This window comes from Oncorhynchus keta, chromosome 17 (assembly GCF_023373465.1).
Source record: "Oncorhynchus keta strain PuntledgeMale-10-30-2019 chromosome 17, Oket_V2, whole genome shotgun sequence".
Classification (NCBI taxonomy): domain Eukaryota; kingdom Metazoa; phylum Chordata; class Actinopteri; order Salmoniformes; family Salmonidae; genus Oncorhynchus; species Oncorhynchus keta.
In genome coordinates this window covers 57,355,604-57,374,918 of record NC_068437.1, presented here as the reverse complement: position 1 = coordinate 57,374,918, position 19,315 = coordinate 57,355,604, and the positions used below count along the sequence as shown (strand labels likewise).

General features: G+C 51.3%; 2 protein-coding genes across 2 annotated transcripts in view; one reads left to right on the top strand and one right to left on the bottom strand.

Annotated features, from left to right (window-relative positions):
- Positions 1 to 1,257: 1,257 nt before the first annotated feature.
- Positions 1,258 to 2,376, top strand: LOC127908479 (putative proline-rich protein 21). Its single transcript, XM_052467040.1, has one exon. It carries the CDS (start codon positions 1,258 to 1,260, stop codon positions 2,374 to 2,376), a length of 1,119 nt encoding a protein of 372 aa, XP_052323000.1.
- Positions 2,213 to 19,315, bottom strand: part of LOC118377898 (uncharacterized) — a 27,226-nt gene continuing 10,123 nt past the window's right edge. The window contains exons 4-9 of the mRNA XM_052467038.1: positions 19,188 to 19,315; positions 14,843 to 16,301; positions 13,700 to 14,764; positions 12,707 to 13,510; positions 12,211 to 12,534; positions 2,213 to 6,027 (exon numbers count right to left, since the gene is read on the bottom strand). The exon at positions 19,188 to 19,315 is cut by the window's right edge and continues 54 nt beyond it. Of these exons, the coding sequence (XP_052322998.1) occupies positions 2,779 to 6,027; positions 12,211 to 12,534; positions 12,707 to 13,510; positions 13,700 to 14,764; positions 14,843 to 16,301; positions 19,188 to 19,315 (7,029 nt within the window). The 3' untranslated portion in view covers positions 2,213 to 2,778. The remainder of the gene's footprint in view (positions 6,028 to 12,210; positions 12,535 to 12,706; positions 13,511 to 13,699; positions 14,765 to 14,842; positions 16,302 to 19,187) is intronic.

The window sequence follows — 19,315 nt, the reverse complement described above, 5'->3', positions numbered from 1 at the left end:
ATTTAACCCTATTCCCTATATAGTGCACTACTTTAGACCAGAGCCCTATAGAACCCTATTCCCTATATAGTACACTACTTTAGACCAGAGCCCTATTGAACCCTATTCCCTATATAGTGCACTACTTTAGACCAGAGCCCTATAGAACCCTATTCCCTATATAGTGCACTACTTTAGACCAGAGCCCTATTGAACCCTATTCCCTATATAGTGCACTACTTTAGACCAGAGCCCTATAGAACCCTATTCCCTATATAGCACTACTTTAGACCAGAGCCCTATTTAACCCTATTCCCTATATAGTGCACTACTTTAGACCAGAGCCCTATAGAACCCTATTCCCTATACTACTTTAGTATTTAACACTACTTTAGACCAGAGCCCTATTGAACCCTATTCCCTATATAGTGCACTACTTTAGACCAGAGCCCTATAGAACCCTATTCCCTATATAGTGCACTACTTTAGACCAGAGCCCTATTGAACCCTATTCCCTATATAGTGCACTACTTTAGACCAGAGCCCTATAGAACCCTATTCCCTATATAGTGCACTACTTTAGACCAGAGCCCTATAGAACCCTATTCCCTATATAGTGCACTACTTTGGCTTGTCTTTATACAGGATGGATGCCTCAAGTGACACTGCAAATAAAAAGAGAATCATAAGGAAAAAAAGTATTGAAAACATTATCAGAGTTTAAACAGCTGCCTTGATATGAATGGTGAAGCTCTGGATGGTTCTAGAATTATATAATTGGTTCTAGAATTATAGAATCGGTTCTAGAATGTGCAGATTCTATGTACTACGATATAGTACTATTATATACCGTCTGTCTGTAGGGATGGCGTAAGGCCTTGGAAGATTGGAAAATAAGGCAGCCATGTTTGTTGTTGCTTCCCTTCCTAGGAGTTGTCATATTGGTTCTTCACCAGATAAGACTACCAGCACTAGCGAATCCAGCTTATCTTCCTCGTCTTCAAAATCCCTCTCCATCTCTTCCCAATTGAACAGTACAAGTAGCATATATAGACTGACATTTAAACTGTTCAGATATGAACCAGTATGCCATTGATTTGGTATCAATATGATACATGATGGAGATGTCTTAAATTCAGCACCTGGTAGCTTGTGGATGCTACCCTTTTAGTGTTCGGACATGGCAGGCAAATTTAACTGTGTGATGTTCATTATACTGTACCTTGGGAAATCTACCCCCAATAACAAGTCTGCCACTGAAATGGACCCCTACTCCATATGGTGCAGTACTCTACCCTAGGGTGGCATTTCAGACACAGACCACGTCTCGCGGACCACGTCTCGCAGACCACGTCTCGCAGACCACGTCTCGCAGTCCACGTCTCGCAGTCCACGTCTCGCAGTCCACGTCTCGCAGTCCACGTCTCGCAGACCACGTCTCGCAGTCCACGTCTCACAGTCCACGTCTCGCAGACCACGTCTCGCAGTCCACGTCTCGCAGTCCACGTCTCACAGTCCACGTCTCGCAGACCACGTCTCCCAGTCCACGTCTCGCAGTCCACGTCTCACAGTCCACGTCTCACAGTCCACGTCTCGCAGTCCACGTCTCACAGTCCACGTCTCGCAGTCCACGTCTCACAGTCCACGTCTCGCAGACCACGTCTCCCAGTCCACGCCTCGCAGACCACGTCTCCCTGTCCACGCCTCACAGACCACGCCTCCCAGTCCACGTCTCCCTGTCCACGCCTCCCTGTCCACGCCTCCCTGCCACGACCACGCCTCACAGTCCACGCCTCGCGGACCACGTCTCGCAGTCCACGTCTCCCAGTCCACGTCTCGCAGTCCACGTCTCGCAGTCCACGTCTCGCAGTCCACGTCTCACAGTCCATGTCTCACAGACAACGCCTCACAGACCACGCCTCGCAGACCACGCCTCCCTGTCCACGCCTCGCAGACCACGCCTCACAGTCCACGCCTCGCGGACCACGTCTCGCAGTCCACGTCTCCCAGTCCACGTCTCGCAGTCCACGTCTCACAGTCCACGTCTCGCAGTCCACGTCTCACAGTCCACGTCTCGCAGACCACGTCTCCCTGTCCACGTCTCGCAGACCACGTCTCCCTGTCCACGCCTCGCAGACCACGCCTCCCTGTCCACGCCTCGCAGACCACGCCTCCCTGTCCACGCCTCGCAGACCACGCCTCCCTGTCCACGCCTCGCAGACCACGCCTCCCTGTCCACGTCTCACAGACCACGTCTCACAGTCCACGTCTCACAGACCACGTCTCACAGTCCACGTCTCACAGACCACGTCTCACAGTCCACGTCTCACAGACCACGTCTCACAGTCCACGTCTCACAGACCACGTCTCAAAGACCATATTTTCGTAGTACTTTAGTGCCGGGAGCTGGGGACTCCCCGGGACCACCCATACGTAGAATGTATGCACACATGACTGTAAGTCGCTTTGGATAAAAGCGTCTGCTAAATGGCATATATTAAGTGGTAATGTATTGCGATTCATATATCTTAACAATGAAAGAGATTTCCAGGTTAGGATGGCACTTTTCCCTGGACAAACGGCCGAGAGTCCAGAAGTTTTTTTCTTCCCCTGACAAAACAATCTAAATTAAAAAAAAAAAACATAAATATACGTATTTATTTTAAGCCAGTCTGTATCTGAATTGACACACCCTAGTCCTTGTATTGTACAATGCTTCTGACTAGGGCCAATAGACAAAGACCCATAGTAAACTATATAAGGCAATGAGCTTCGATTCGTTCACACACAATAACATCATTAGCCCAACATCTCTACGGTAGTAGGCTGGTCTTTGCACTCCAGCCAGTCGAACGAGCAGTTCACAGTATCACTACATATCTGCTGAAACAGAGGATCGTTCTTCAGCTCTTCCAGTGTGGCGTCTTCGTACTGTTCTTGCTGTTGGTTGGACGGATCGAACAGCAGGTCGGCGTCCAACGTGTTCAGGTCTGTGATGCTACTGGAGAGGTCAGAGGTCAGCCTGATGTCGTTGGTGAAGTCGGACGCCACAGCGGCGTTGAGTTCCGAGGCCACCTGACCAACCAGCTGAGAGCTGGGGTTGAGGCCTTCAGCGTGGACGTTGACGCCGTCGTCGCCTAACAGGTCTTTAACAGTGTTGTTGAAGTCTAGCTGTTGTTGTGCTTTGTCTTCTTCATCCTGTTGTTGTTGCTGCTGCTGGGTGGTGATGGGCTGGAAGAGTTGGAACCCGGCCTGGGGACTCTGGAGCTGGGGACTCTGGAGCTGGGGACTCTGGAGCTGGGGACTCTGGAGCTGGGGGTAGGGACTCTGGAGCTGGGGACTCTGGAGCTGGGGGTGGGGACTCTGGAGCTGGGGACTCTGGAGCTGGGGACTCTGGAGCTGGGGGTGGGGACTCTGGAGCTGGGGACTCTGGAGCTGGGGGTGGGGACTCTGGAGCTGGGGACTCTGGAACCCGGCCTGGGGACTCTGGAGCTGGGGACTCTGGAGCTGGGGACTCTGGAGCTGGGGGTGGGGACTCTGGAGCTGGGGACTCTGGAGCTGGGGGTGGGGACTCTGGAGCTGGGGACTCTGGAGCTGGGGGTGGAGACTCTGGAGCTGGGTGTGGGGACTCTGGAGCTGGGTGTGGGGATTCTGGAGCTGGGGGTGGGGACTCTGGAGCTGGGTGTGTAGACTCTGGAGCTGGGGGTGGAGACTCTGGAGCTGGGTGTGGGGACTCTGGAGCTGGGGGTGGGGACTCTGGAGCTGGGGGTGGGGACTCTGGAGCTGGGGACTCTGGAGCTGGGGGTGGGGACTCTGGAGCTGGGGGTGGGGACTCTGGAGCTGGGGGTGGGGACTCTGGAGCTGGGCCTGGGGAATGTGGAGCTGGGGGTGGGGACTCTGGAGCTGGGTGTGGGGACTCTGGAGCTGGGCCTGGGGAATGTGGAGCTGGGTGTGGGGACTCTGGAGCTGGGTGTGTGGACTCTGGAGCTGGGTGTGTGGACTCTGGAGCTGGGTGTGTGGACTCTGGAGCTGGGCCTGGGGACTCTGGAGCTGGGCCTGGGGACTCTGGAGCTGGGCCTGGGGAATGTGGAGCTGGGGGTGGGGACTCTGGAGCTGGGTGTGGGGACTCTGGAGATGGGGACTCTGGAGCTGGGTGTGTGGACTCTGGAGCTGGGTGTGTGGACTCTGGAGCTGGGGACTCTGGAGCTGGGGATGAGGACTCTGGAGCTGGGGATGAGGACTCTGGAGCTGGGCCTGGGGAGTGTGGAGCTGGGGACTCAGGAGCGGCCTAGCCTGGGTTTGTAGTAGCTGGGGAAGGAGATGTCCTGAGGCCTCCTGAAGCTCCTGGATCTGCTGTAGCTCCAGGTCCACATCCTCACCACCAGGGCCTGATTGTGCTTGGTTGAAGCTCATCTCCCCGCCGCGTCCTCCGGTACTGGTGAGATAACCCCCGTGCTGATGGAGCTCGAAAGAGGCAGGGCTGGAGCTGACGGTCTGCAGCTGAGACTGGTGGACGTTCCCCCCTCCTCCTCCTCCATCTCCTCCAGTGGTGGAGCACCCAGGGGCAGTCTGATTCTGAGACTGGGTCTCCAGCATCTGGGTGAGGTTCATGCGGGCGGTATAGTTGGAAGGAAGGTTGTTGATGCCCAGGCCCCTGACTGTGTCGTCCACGTCAGAGTCCATCTTACTCAGGAGGACGTTGGTGATCTTAGTGGCGTTACTCTGGTTCTGTCCCTGGATGCCCTGCATCTCCACGACGCTCTGCATCATGATGTTTAAGGGCACCGATTGGCTGCGCTGGGCCATGCTGTGGAGGTTGCCGCCCACCGATTGGCCGTTGGACAGAATGATGAGAATTTCCTGTGAGGTCATGGGGGAACTAAACTGCGAGACAACCAATGGCGTGACGCTACCGCTGAAGGTCATCTGACTCACGGCGTGGCTGACGCTGCGGCAACGGAACGCCCCGCCCCCTGATGACAAGGCTCCACCCTTGCTGTCCAAAGGGGCGGGCACAGCGAAGCTCTCGTCCTGTTTGGTTGCCGTGTTGGTGGGTGTGGTCGATACGCTGGTCAACTGCTGTTGCACCGGACAGATGGGGGTGAGATGTCCAAAATGGCTGCCGTCCTGCTGTCTGGACTGAGCCTGGAAAGACTGGCCACTGTGCCCCCCCGGGACAGCGAAGGCGTGCGGCTTACGGAAATGGTCATCCACTAGATCCTGGTAACTAGGCAGGAGTCCACCAAGGCTGTGGTTAGAGATGGATAACCCGGAACCCGGCCCTGCTCCGACTCCTCCAGTAGCTTCAGTACCACTACTGTTGTAGCGGTTGTTGATCCACTCCAGTTTAGCCTTATCTGGGTGCGTGGCCATGGGTCTCTGCATGGGCTTGATGGGACTGGAGGAGACAGACACCACGGAGGCATCGCGGTAACCCCCTGCCATGCTGGAGTTGATAGGGGTGAAGGCAAACGGGTTCCTGCACTCCACCGGGCTGGGCGGGATGCCGCTAGAACAGTTAGACAGAGCGCTCATAGGGGTGTGTCGTCCTCCTAGAGGCCCCTCCACGGGCGTGATAGGGGCCATGCTGTGATGGCAACAGGGGCTCTCTCTGGTCAGCTCGTGCCCACCGAGAGACATCTCCGTGGGGGTCGGGGTTGGAGTCTGGATGGGGGTTGTGCTGCTATGGGCAGACTGGTAGAAAGAGGAACAAACCCCCTGGTGGTGAGTGTTGAGGATGGGCCCCTGGGGGCCCCCAGGCTGGCCCTGGAAAGATATATTATCCACACAGCTACTGAACAACGGCTGGAGGCCCTTCAGCTTCATCTGTTCCTCCATCTGAACCAGTTCCTCCACGATGCTGTCCTGGGTCATATCGTCATCGTTAAAGGAGAAGTAGTGCTGGGAGGCTGAGGAGGCAAAGTCCACCGTCTCCTGGTGAAGGCCAGATGACTGATCAGAGGAGTCTGAGGTCTGGGACATGATGTTGGAGAGTTGGTGTTGGTCGGTAGAACCCAGGGCCTGCTGCTTGGTGTGTTCTGCTGCGATCTAGAACAGAATGAAATAGAACATAACTTTATTGACAATTAAAAGGAGGAGGAACAATGTTTTATTGGTATTACCCAACAAGGATGATCTCAAAAAACATCAAATGACATTTTAATAAGAAATGTGTCCGGTCAATTGTTATAATATTGTGGAATGACACTTTAACAAACGTTTGTAAACTCCAAAAATGAAAAATTGTTAGCCTGATATACTGTACTAGAAACCCATAGAGACCCATGTACTAGAGACCCATAGAGACCCATGTACTAGAGACACATAGAGACCCATGTACTAGAGACCCATGTACTAGAGACTCATAGAGACCCATAGAGACCCATGTACTAGAGACCCATAGAGACCCATAGAGACCCATAGAGACCCATGTACTAGAGACCCATAGAGACCCATGTACTAGAGACCCATAGAGACCCATGTCCTAGAGACCCATAGAGACCCATAGAGACCCAAGTACTAGAGACCCATAGAGACCCATGTACTAGAGACCCATGTACTAGAGACCCATAGAGACCCATAGAGACCCATGTACTAGAGACCCATAGAGACCCATGTCCTAGAGACCCATAGAGACCCATAGAGACCCATGTACTAGAGACCCATAGAGACCCATAGAGACCCATAGAGACCCAAGTACTAGAGACCCATAGAGACCCATGTACTAGAGACCCATAGAGACCCATAGAGACCCATGTACTAGAGACCCATAGAGACCCATGTCCTAGAGACCCAGAGACCCATAGAGACCCATGTACTAGAGACCCATAGAGACCCATGTCCTAGAGACCCATAGAGACCCAAGTACTAGAGACCCATAGAGACCCATGTACTAGAGACCCATGTACTAGAGACCCATAGAGACCCATAGAGACCCATGTACTAGAGACCCATAGAGACCCATGTCCTAGAGACCCATAGAGACCCATGTACTAGAGACCCATGTACTAGAGACCCATAGAGACCCATAGAGACCCAAGTACTAGAGACCCATAGAGACCCATGTACTAGAGAACCATAGAGACCCATAGAGACCCATGTACTAGAGACCCATAGAGACCCATGTACTAGAGACCCATAGAGACCCATAGAGACCCATAGAGACCCATGTACTAGAGACCCATAGAGACCCATAGAGACCCATGTACTAGAGACCCATAGAGACCCATAGAGACCCATGTACTAGAGACCCATAGAGACCCATAGAGACCCATGTACTAGAGACCCATAGAGACCCATGTCCAAGTACTAGAGACCCATAGAGACCCATGTACTAGAGACCCATAGAGACCCATAGAGACCCAAGTACTAGAGACCCATAGAGACCCATAGAGACCCATGTACTAGAGACCCATAGAGACCCATGTACTAGAGACCCATGTACTAGAGACCCATAGAGACCCATAGAGCCCCTTGTACTAGAGACCCATAGAGACCCATGTACTAGAGACCCATAGAGACCCATGTCCTAGAGACCCATAGAGACCCATAGAGACCCATGTACTAGAGACCCATAGAGACCCATAGAGACCCATAGAGACCCATGTACTAGAGACCCATAGAGACCCATGTACTAGAGACCCATAGAGACCCATGTACTAGAGACCCATAGAGACCCATAGAGACCCAAGTACTAGAGACCCATAGAGACCCATGTACTAGAGACCCATGTACTAGAGACCCCCATAGAGACCCATGTACTAGAGACCCATAGAGACCCATAGAGACCCAAGTACTAGAGACCCATAGAGACCCATGTACTAGAGACCCATAGAGACCCATGTCCTAGAGACCCATAGAGACCCATGTCCTAGAGACCCATAGAGACCCATAGAGACCCAAGTACTAGAGACCCATAGAGACCCATGTACTAGAGACCCATGTACTAGAGACCCATAGAGACCCATGTACTAGAGACCCATAGAGACCCATGTCCTAGAGACCCATAGAGACCCATGTACTAGAGACCCATAGAGACCCATAGAGACCCATAGAGACCCAAGTACTAGAGACCCATAGAGACCCATGTACTAGAGACCCATAGAGACCCATAGAGACCCATGTACTAGAGACCCATAGAGACCCATGTACTAGAGACCCATAGACCCATAGAGACCCATAGAGACCCATGTACTAGAGACCCATAGAGACCCATAGAGACCCATGTACTAGAGACCCATAGAGACCCATGTACTAGAGACCCATGTACTAGAGACCCATAGAGACCCATAGAGCCCCTTGTACTAGAGACCCATAGAGACCCATGTACTAGAGACCCATAGAGACCCATGTCCTAGAGACCCATAGAGACCCATGTACTAGAGACCCATAGAGACCCATAGAGACCCAAGTACTAGAGACCCATAGAGACCCATAGAGACCCATGTACTAGAGACCCATAGAGACCCATGTACTAGAGACCCATGTACTAGAGACCCATAGAGACCCATAGAGCCCCTTGTACTAGAGACCCATAGAGACCCATGTACTAGAGACCCATGTACTAGAGACCCATAGAGACCCATGTCCTAGAGACCCATAGAGACCCATAGAGACCCATGTACTAGAGACCCATAGAGACCCATAGAGACCCATGTACTAGAGACCCATAGAGACCCATGTACTAGAGACCCATGTACTAGAGACCCATAGAGACCCATAGAGCCCCTTGTACTAGAGACCCATAGAGACCCATGTACTAGAGACCCATAGAGACCCATGTCCTAGAGACCCATAGAGACCCATGTACTAGAGACCCATAGAGACCCATGTACTAGAGACCCATAGAGACCCATGTCCTAGAGACCCATAGAGACCCATAGAGACCCAAGTACTAGAGACCCATAGAGACCCATGTACTAGAGACCCATAGAGACCCATAGAGACCCATGTACTAGAGACCCATAGAGACCCATAGAGACCCATAGAGACCCATGTACTAGAGACCCATAGAGACCCAGAGACCCATAGAGACCCATGTCCTAGAGACCCATAGAGACCCATAGAGACCCATAGAGACCCATGTACTAGAGACCCATAGAGACCCATAGAGACCCATAGAGACCCAAGTACTAGAGACCCATAGAGACCCATGTACTAGAGACCCATAGAGACCTATAGAGACCCATGTACTAGAGACCCATAGACCCATAGAGACCCATAGAGACCCATGTACTAGAGACCCATAGAGACCCATAGAGACCCATGTACTAGAGACCCATGTACTAGAGACCCATAGAGACCTATAGAGCCCCTTGTACTAGAGACCCATAGAGACCCATGTACTAGAGACCCATAGAGACCCATGTCCTAGAGACCCATAGAGACCCATGTACTAGAGACCCATAGAGACCCATAGAGACCCATAGAGACCCAAGTACTAGAGACCCATAGAGACCCATAGAGACCCATGTACTAGAGACCCATAGAGACCCATGTACTAGAGACCCATGTACTAGAGACCCATAGAGCCCCTTGTACTAGAGACCCATAGAGACCCATGTACTAGAGACCCATGTACTAGAGACCCATAGAGACCCATGTCCTAGAGACCCATAGAGACCCATAGAGACCCATGTACTAGAGACCCATAGAGACCCATAGAGACCCAAGTACTAGAGACCCATAGAGACCCATGTACTAGAGACCCATAGAGACCCATGTCCTAGAGACCCATAGAGACCCATGTCCTAGAGACCCATAGAGACCCATAGAGACCCAAGTACTAGAGACCCATAGAGACCCATGTACTAGAGACCCATGTACTAGAGACCCATAGAGACCCATAGAGACCCATGTACTAGAGACCCATAGAGACCCATGTCCTAGAGACCCATAGAGACCCATAGAGACCCATGTACTAGAGACCCATAGAGACCCATAGAGACCCATAGAGACCCAAGTACTAGAGACCCATAGAGACCCATGTACTAGAGACCCATAGAGACCCATAGAGACCCATGTACTAGAGACCCATAGAGACCCATGTACTAGAGACCCATAGACCCATAGAGACCCATGTACTAGAGACCCATAGAGACCCATGTACTAGAGACCCATGTACTAGAGACCCATAGAGACCCATAGAGCCCCTTGTACTAGAGACCCATAGAGACCCATGTACTAGAGACCCATAGATACCCATGTACTAGAGACCCATAGAGACCCATGTACTAGAGACCCATAGAGACCCATAGAGACCCATAGAGACCCAAGTACTAGAGACCCATAGAGACCCATGTACTAGAGACCCATAGAGACCCATAGAGCCCCTTGTACTAGAGACCCATAGAGACCCATGTACTAGAGACCCATGTACTAGAGACCCATAGAGACCCATGTCCTAGAGACCCATAGAGACCCATAGAGACCCATGTACTAGAGACCCATAGAGACCCATAGAGACCCAAGTACTAGAGACCCATAGAGACCCATGTACTAGAGACCCATAGAGACCCATGTACTAGAGACCCATAGAGACCCATGTACTAGAGACCCATAGACCCATAGAGACCCATAGAGACCCATGTACTAGAGACCCATAGAGACCCATGTACTAGAGACCCATAGAGACCCATGTCCTAGAGACCCATAGAGACCCATAGAGACCCATAGAGACCCATGTACTAGAGACCCATAGAGACCCATAGAGACCCAAGTACTAGAGACCCATAGAGACCCATGTACTAGAGACCCATAGAGACCCATGTACTAGAGACCCATAGAGACCCATGTACTAGAGACCCATAGACCCATAGAGACCCATAGAGACCCATGTACTAGAGACCCATAGAGACCCATGTACTAGAGACCCATGTACTAGAGACCCATAGAGACCCATAGAGCCCCTTGTACTAGAGACCCATAGAGACCCATGTACTAGAGACCCATAGAGACCCATGTACTAGAGACCCATAGAGACCCATAGAGACCCATGTACTAGAGACCCATAGAGACCCATAGAGACCCAAGTACTAGAGACCCATAGAGACCCATGTACTAGAGACCCATAGAGACCCATAGAGACCCATGTACTAGAGACCCATAGAGACCCATGTACTAGAGACCCATAGACCCATAGAGACCCATAGAGACCCATGTACTAGAGACCCATAGAGATCCATAGAGACCCATGTACTAGAGACCCATAGAGACCCATGTACTAGAGACCCATGTACTAGAGACCCATAGAGACCCATGTACTAGAGACCCATAGAGACGCATGTACTAGAGACCCATAGAGACCCATGTACTAGAGACCCATAGAGACCCATGTACTAGAGACCCATAGAGACGCATGTACTAGAGACCCATAGAGACCCATGTACTAGAGACCCATAGAGACCCATGTACTAGAGACCCATAGAGACCCATGTACTAGAGACCCATAGAGACCCATGTACTAGAGACCCATAGAGACCCATGTACTAGAGGCCCATAGAGACCCATAGAGACCCATGTACTAGAGACCCATAGAGACCCATGTACTAGAGACCCATGTACTAGAGACCCATAGAGACCCATGTACTAGAGACCCATAGAGACACATAGAGACCCATGTACTAGAGACCCATAGAGACCCATGTACTAGAGACCCATGTACTAGAGACCCATGTACTAGAGACCCATAGAGACCCATGTACTAGAGACCCATAGAGACTCATAGAGACCCATGTACTTGAGACCCATAGAGACCCATGTACTAGAGACCCATAGAGACCCATGTACTAGAGACCCATAAAGACCCATGTACTAGAGACCCATAGAGACCCATGTACTAGAGACCCATAGAGACCCATGTACTAGAGACCCATAGAGACCCATGTACTAGAGACCCATAGAGACCCATAGAGACCCATGTACTAGAGACCCATAGAGACCCATAGAGACCCATGTACTAGAGACCCATAGAGACCAATGTACTAGAGACCCATTGAGACACATAGAGACCCATGTACTAGAGACCCATAGAGACTCATAGAGACCCATGTACTTGAGACCCATAGAGACCCATGTACTAGAGACCCATAGAGACCCATGTACTAGAGACCCATAAAGACCCATGTACTAGAGACCCATGTACTAGAGACCCATAGAGACCCATAGAGACCCATGTACTAGAGACCCATAGAGACCCATAGAGACACATAGTGGGTCATAATAAGCACTCACAGTCTGAGTGAAGGCCTGTTTCTGCAGCTCCTCCACATATCCTGCGGCTGACTCTTCCAACACTGTGCTTGTCATGTTCCCCATCACAGAGACAGAGTGTTGCTGTGCTCCTACTGCCATCCCAGAGACCTCAGAGTGTTGCTGTGCTCCTACTGCCATCCCAGAGACCTCAGAGTGTTGCTGTGCTCCTACTGCCATCCCAGAGACCTCAGAGTGTTGCTGTGCTCCTACTGCCATCCCAGAGACCTCAGAGTGTTGCTGTGCTCCTACTGCCATCCCAGAGACCTCAGAGTGTTGCTGTGCTCCTACTGCCATCCCAGAGACCTCAGAGTGTTGCTGTGCTCCGACTGCCATCCCAGAGACAGAGTGTTGCTGTGCTCCTACTGCCATCCCAGAGACCTCAGAGACCCATCCCAGAGACAGAGTGTTGCTGTGCTCCTACTGCCATCACAGAGACCTCAGAGTGTTGCTGTGCTCCTACTGCCATCCCAGAGACCTCAGAGTGTTGCTGTGCTCCTACTGCCATCACAGAGACCTCAGAGTGTTGCTGTGCTCCTACTGCCATCCCAGAGACCTCAGAGTGTTGCTGTGCTCCTACTGCCATCCCAGAGACCTCAGAGTGTTGCTGTGCTCCTACTGCCATCCCAGAGACCTCAGAGTGTTGCTGTGCTCCTACTGCCATCCCAGAGACAGAGTGTTGCTGTGCTCCTACTGCCATCCCAGAGACCTCAGAGTGTTGCTGTGCTCCTACTGCCATCCCAGAGACAGAGTGTTGCTGTGCTCCTACTGCCATCCCAGAGACCTCAGAGTGTTGCTGTGCTCCTACTGCCATCCCAGAGACCTCAGAGTGTTGCTGTGCTCCTACTGCCATCCCAGAGACCTCAGAGTGTTGCTGTGCTCCTACTGCCATCCCAGAGACCTCAGAGTGTTGATGTGCTCCTACTGCCATTCCAGAGACCTCAGAGTGTTGCTGTGCTCCTACTGCCATCCCAGAGACATCAGAGTGTTGCTGTGCTCCTACTGCCATCACAGAGACCTCAGAGTGTTGCTGTGCTCCGACTGCCATCCCAGAGACAGAGTGTTGCTGTGCTCCTACTGCCATCCCAGAGACAGAGTGTTGCTGTGCTCCTACTGCCATCCCAGAGACCTCAGAGTGTTGCTGTGCTCCTACTGCCATCCCAGAGACCTCAGAGTGTTGCTGTGCTCCTACTGCCATCCCAGAGACAGAGTGTTGCTGTGCTCCTACTGCCATCCCAGAGACCTCAGAGTGTTGCTGTGCTCCTACTGCCATCACAGAGACCTCAGAGTGTTGCTGTGCTCCTACTGCAATCCCAGAGACAGAGTGCTGCTGTGCTCCTACTGCCATCCCAGAGACCTCAGAGTGTTGCTGTGCTCCTACTGCCATCCCAGAGACAGAGGGTTGCTGTGCTCCTACTGCCATCCCAGAGACCTCAGAGTGTTGCTGTGCTCCTACTGCCATCCTAGAGACCTCAGAGTGTTGCTGTGCTCCTACTGCCATCCCAGAGACAGAGTGTTGCTGTGCTCCTACTGCCATCCCAGAGACCTCAGAGTGTTGCTGTGCTCCTACTGCCATCCCAGAGACAGAGTGCTGCTGTGCTCCTACTGCCATCCCAGAGACCTCAGAGTGTTGCTGTGCTCCTACTGCCATCACAGAGACAGAGTGTTGCTGTGCTCCGACTGCCATCCCAGAGACCTCAGAGTGTTGCTGTGCTCCTACTGCCATCCCAGAGACCTCAGAGTGTTGCTGTGCTCCTACTGCCATCCCAGAGACCTCAGAGTGTTGCTGTGCTCCTACTGCCATCCCAGAGACCTCAGAGTGTTGCTGTGCTCCTACTGCCATCCCAGAGACCTCAGAGTGTTGCTGTGCTCCTACTGCCATCCCAGAGACCTCAGAGTGTTGCTGTGCTCCTACTGCCATCCCAGAGACCTCAGAGTGTTGCTGTGCTCCTACTGCCATCCCAGAGACAGAGTGTTGCTGTGCTCCTACTGCCATCCCAGAGACCTCAGAGTGTTGCTGTGCTCCTACTGCCATCCCAGAGACAGAGTGTTGCTGTGCTCCTACTGCCATCCCAGAGACCTCAGAGTGTTGCTGTGCTCCTACTGCCATCCCAGAGACCTCAGAGTGTTGCTGTGCTCCTACTGCCATCCCAGAGACAGAGTGTTGCTGTGCTCCTACTGCCATCCCAGAGACCTCAGAGTGTTGCTGTGCTCCTACTGCCATCCCAGAGACCTCAGAGTGTTGCTGTGCTCCTACTGCCATCCCAGAGACAGAGTGTTGCTGTGCTCCTACTGCCATCCCAGAGACCTCAGAGTGTTGCTGTGCTCCTACTGCCATCCCAGAGACCTCAGAGTGTTGCTGTGCTCCTACTGCCATCCCAGAGACCTCAGAGTGTTGCTGTGCTCCTACTGCCATCCCAGAGACAGAGTGTTGCTGTGCTCCTACTGCCATCACAGAGACAGAGTGTTGCTGTGCTCCTACTGCCATCCCAGAGACCTCAGAGTGTTGCTGTGCTCCTACTGCCATCCCAGAGACCTCAGAGTGTTGCTGTGCTCCTACTGCCATCACAGAGACATCAGAGTGTTGCTGTGCTCCTACTGCCATCCCAGAGACCTCAGAGTGTTGCTGTGCTCCTACTGCCATCCCAGAGACAGAGTGTTGCTGTGCTCCTACTGCCATCACAGAGACAGAGTGTTGCTGTGCTCCTACTGCCATCCCAGAGACCTCAGAGTGTTGCTGTGCTCCTACTGCCATCCCAGAGACCTCAGAGTGTTGCTGTGCTCCTACTGTCCCTGCTGTGATCTGCTGTAAGGCCTGTTGCTGTTGTTTCTGTTGTTGTTGCTGCTGCTGCTGCTGCTCAGACACTGCGGTGGTGGTTGTACCAGAGGCTTCAGTGCTGCTGGTGTGACTGCTGACAGTGCTGAGACGTGGAGTCAGAGAGGACTGGTCTTCCTGCTTAACTAGCAGCAACGAGGAGGACTGGGGCTTCACACTGACAGTCTGAGAGGAGGAGGAGGAGATCTCTGCGTTCGCGACGGGCGAGTCAGACAGCGCCAAGATCTGCGTGGGCACTAGGTGTTGTTTCACCGTCACTCGACAGGGGGCGCTCTCCGGTCGGGCCGGCGTGCTTTGTCTGGCTGGGACCCTCTTGACAGCGGCGGTAACCACTGGTCTGGGGTCAAAGGTCACACCTAAAGGTTGCTGGGAGATGAAGACACGCTTCACAGGGATCACGTGGGAGGAATCCAGACCAGGGCCGTTTCGCTTCCGAGGACTCATAGAACGTGACGCACAGGAGGAGGAGTCTCTAGCAGTCAATAGGGTAACAGCCGATAAGCCATTGGACGAGGAGGACTTTCCGCTGACGCTAGGAGTGTTCTGATTGGCCGAGGGCACAACAGTCAAATAAAAAGGACTTTCTTGGTGACAGTTGGCGGTGCAGCTGTTGTTATTGCTGTCCTGCTTGTTCTCTACCCTAATAGTCGCTGCACTGGTGGCAGAGGTGGGAGGGGAGCTAGAGGAAGGGTAGCTTTTGGTCCTGGCGGCAACTCTTTCAGGTCCTGGGGAGCATATGACCAGGAGCGAGGGTTCGCTGGACGCTCGGTACTTAGTGGCCCTCTCTAAACGATTGGACCCACCGGGGGACTGTATGGTGCTCAGTTTATCAGAGTCAACGCCCGGGTTATTGTCAGTGATGATGGCCTCAGGAGCCACTGTGGAGACTGGGGTGCCAGGCCGTACTGCAGGGCATTGTGGGGTAGCTGTGGGGCCTCCCTGACTCTGTCCCTGTTGCTGGATCTCCTCTAGGGCAGCGATGGTGGTAAAGGTGGTGGTGGTTCCCACCCCGGCCGAGGCTGAAGCTGGCCTGAGGACCATACTGTTACTGCTGGTACTGATAGTGTTGCTCGGGGTCAGGGAGACGGCGGTCATCTTGACCACGTTGACGTGGGAGCTGAGCTGGGGCTGGATCACGTGGTGGGTTTTCATGGGGCTGTTGGTGATGAGCAGGGTGGGGGGCGAACGCAGGGTGATGGCCCCCGTGGCAGAGGGCTTGGGGAGGATCTGGGGGTACCTGTGGCATCAGGAGATGGAAATAGTTTATCAACACAAACAGAGGCAACTGAACTTTATGGGGCTGGTTTCTTGGACTAAAAAACATAATCAATGGAGAATGTTCATTGAATTAGCTTTTTAGCTACAAGGGCTATGATTGAGGGATGCTACTGTATCTAGAACCTGAAAGGGTTCTTCGGCTGTCCACATAGAAGAACCTTTTGAAGAACCTTTTTTGGTTGAAGTTAGAACCTCCCGTTAGAACTCTTTTGGTTCCAGTTAGAACCTCCAGTTAGAACCCTTTTGGTTCCAGTTAGAACCCTTTTGGTTCCAGTTAGAACCTCCAGTTAGAACCCTTTTGGTTCCAGTTAGAACCCTTTTGGTTCCAGTTAGAACCCTTGTGGGTTCCATGTAGAACCCTTTCCACAGAGGGTTATAAGAATATTTTGAAGACAACACAGAGGACGAGAGGTCCATACAGTACTAAAGGTCAAGAGGACGAGAGGTCAATACAGTACTAAAGGTCAAGAGGACGAGAGGTCAATACAGTACTAAAGGTCAAGAGGACGAGGTCAATACAGTACTAAAGGTCAAGAGGACGAGGTCAATACAGTACTAAAGGTCAAGAGGACGAGAGGTCAATACAGTACTAAAGGTCAAGAGGACGAGAGGTCAATACAGTACTAAAGGTCAAGGGGACGAGAGGTCAATACAGTACTAAAGGTCAAGGGGACGAGAGGTCAATACAGTACTAAAGGTCAAGAGGACGAGAGGTCAATACAGTACTAAAGGTCAAGAGGACGAGGTCAATACAGTACTAAAGGTCAAGAGGACGAGGTCAATACAGTACTAAAGGTCAAGAGGACGAGAGGTCAATACAGTACTAAAGGTCAAGAGGACGAGAGGTCAATACAGTACTAAAGGTCAAGGGGACGAGAGGTCAATACAGTACTAAAGGTAATTGGAAATAGTGTTGTTTTTGATGTAATAGGGGATTAATGATCAATGGGTCAGAGACATGAGAGGAATTTCAGTCCGGGACTCATAGCTACATGGTAAGTTCTCATTGGTATACATTGAGCCTGAAATAGGATACTTGTTATTTGGCCATTGGCCCAGTTTTATCGCAAGGAATTCTGATTGGTCAACCACAGGCTAGGGTTGAGTTATAAAACTACATCCTGTCACTTTGTTCACTGGAGATAATCACTGAAGAGAATCACTGAGGAGAGAATCACTGTGGAAAGAATCACTGAGGAGAGAATCACTGTGGAAAGAATCACTGTGGAGAGAATCACTGAGAGAGAATCACTGTGGAAAGAATCACTGAGAGAGAATCACTGTGGAAAGAATCACTGAGAGAGAATCACTGTGGAAAGAATCACTGAGAGAGAATCACTGAGAGAGAATCACTGTGGAAAGAATCACTGTGGAGAGAATCACTGAGAGAGAATCACTGTGGAAAGAATCACTGAGAGAGAATCACTGTGGAAAGAATCACTGAGGAGAGAATCACTGAGAGAGAATCACCGAGAGAGAATCACTGTGGAAATAATCACTGTGGAGAGAATCACTGAGAGAGAATCACCGAGAGAGAATCACTGTGGAAATAATCACTGAGAGAGAATCACTGAGAGAGAATCACTGTGGAAAGAATCACTGAGAGAGAATCACTGAGAGAGAATCACTGTGGAAAGAATCACTGAGAGAGAATCACTGTGGAAAGAATCACTGTGGAGAGAATCACTGAGAGAGAATCACTGTGGAAAGAATCACTGAGAGAGAATCACTGTGGAAAGAATCACTGAGGAGAGAATCTCTGAGAGAGAATCACTGTGGGAAAGAATCACTGAGGAGAGAATCACTGAAGAGAGTCACTGTGGAAAGAATCACTGAGGAGAGAATCTCTGAGAGAGAATCACTGTGGGAAAGAATCACTGAGGAGAGAATCACTGAAGAGAGTCACTGAAGAGAATCACTGATGAGAGAATCACTGTGGAAAGAATCACTGAGGAGAGAATCACTGTGGAAAGAATCACTGAGGAGAGAATCACTGTGGAAAGAATCACTGAGAGAGAATCACTGAGAGAGAATCACTGTGGAAAGAATCACTGAGGAGAGAATCACTGAGAGATAATCACTGTGGAAAGAATCACTGAGGAGAGAATCACTGAGAGAGAATCACTGTGGAAAGAATCACTGAGGAGAGAATCACTGAGAGAGAATCACTGTGGAATGAATCACTGAGAGAGAATCACTGTGGAATGAATCACTGAGAGAGAATCACTGTGGAATGAATCACTGAGGAGAGAATCACTGAGAGAGAATCACTGTGGAAAGAATCACTGAGGAGTGAATCTCTGAGAGAGAATCACTGTGGAATGAATCACTGAGAGAGAATCACTGTGGAATGAATCACTGAGAGAATCACTGTGGAATGAATCACTGAAGAGAATCACTGAGAGAGAATCACTGAGGAGAGAATCACTGTGGAAAGAATTACTGTGGAAAGAATCACTGAAGAGAGAATCACTGAAGAGAATCACTGAAAAGAATCACTGAGGACAGGGGAGAATCAATACCTACCTCAGCATAACATCCATGATTTGTCCTCTTTGAATAATTGTTTTTTTCTCCCCTGATTTGCTTTGGGGTCTGTGTCCTTGAAGAGTAACATCAACTGCTAACAGGGTTCTACATGGAACCCCAAAGGGTTCTACCAGGAACCAAAAAGGGTTATAATATGGGGACAGCTGAGAAACCCTTTTGGAACCCTTTTTACTAAGAGTGTAGGGAGGGCTTAAGCTGTGTCCGGAAAACCGTCCAATAGTGTATCTAAAGTATTCTGTAGAAATAAAATCTATTATTATGATAAATGGTGTTTGATGATGATTCTCATTATTACCTGTGCCTAGCCAGGCGGTCTCCCACGGGGCTGGCTGAGATGTTCTGGGGCGTTTTAGGGGACTGTCTGTGGGTCAGAGACTGGGCGTGGGTGACCACCTGGAAGTTCACCGTTGGCATGACCTTCCC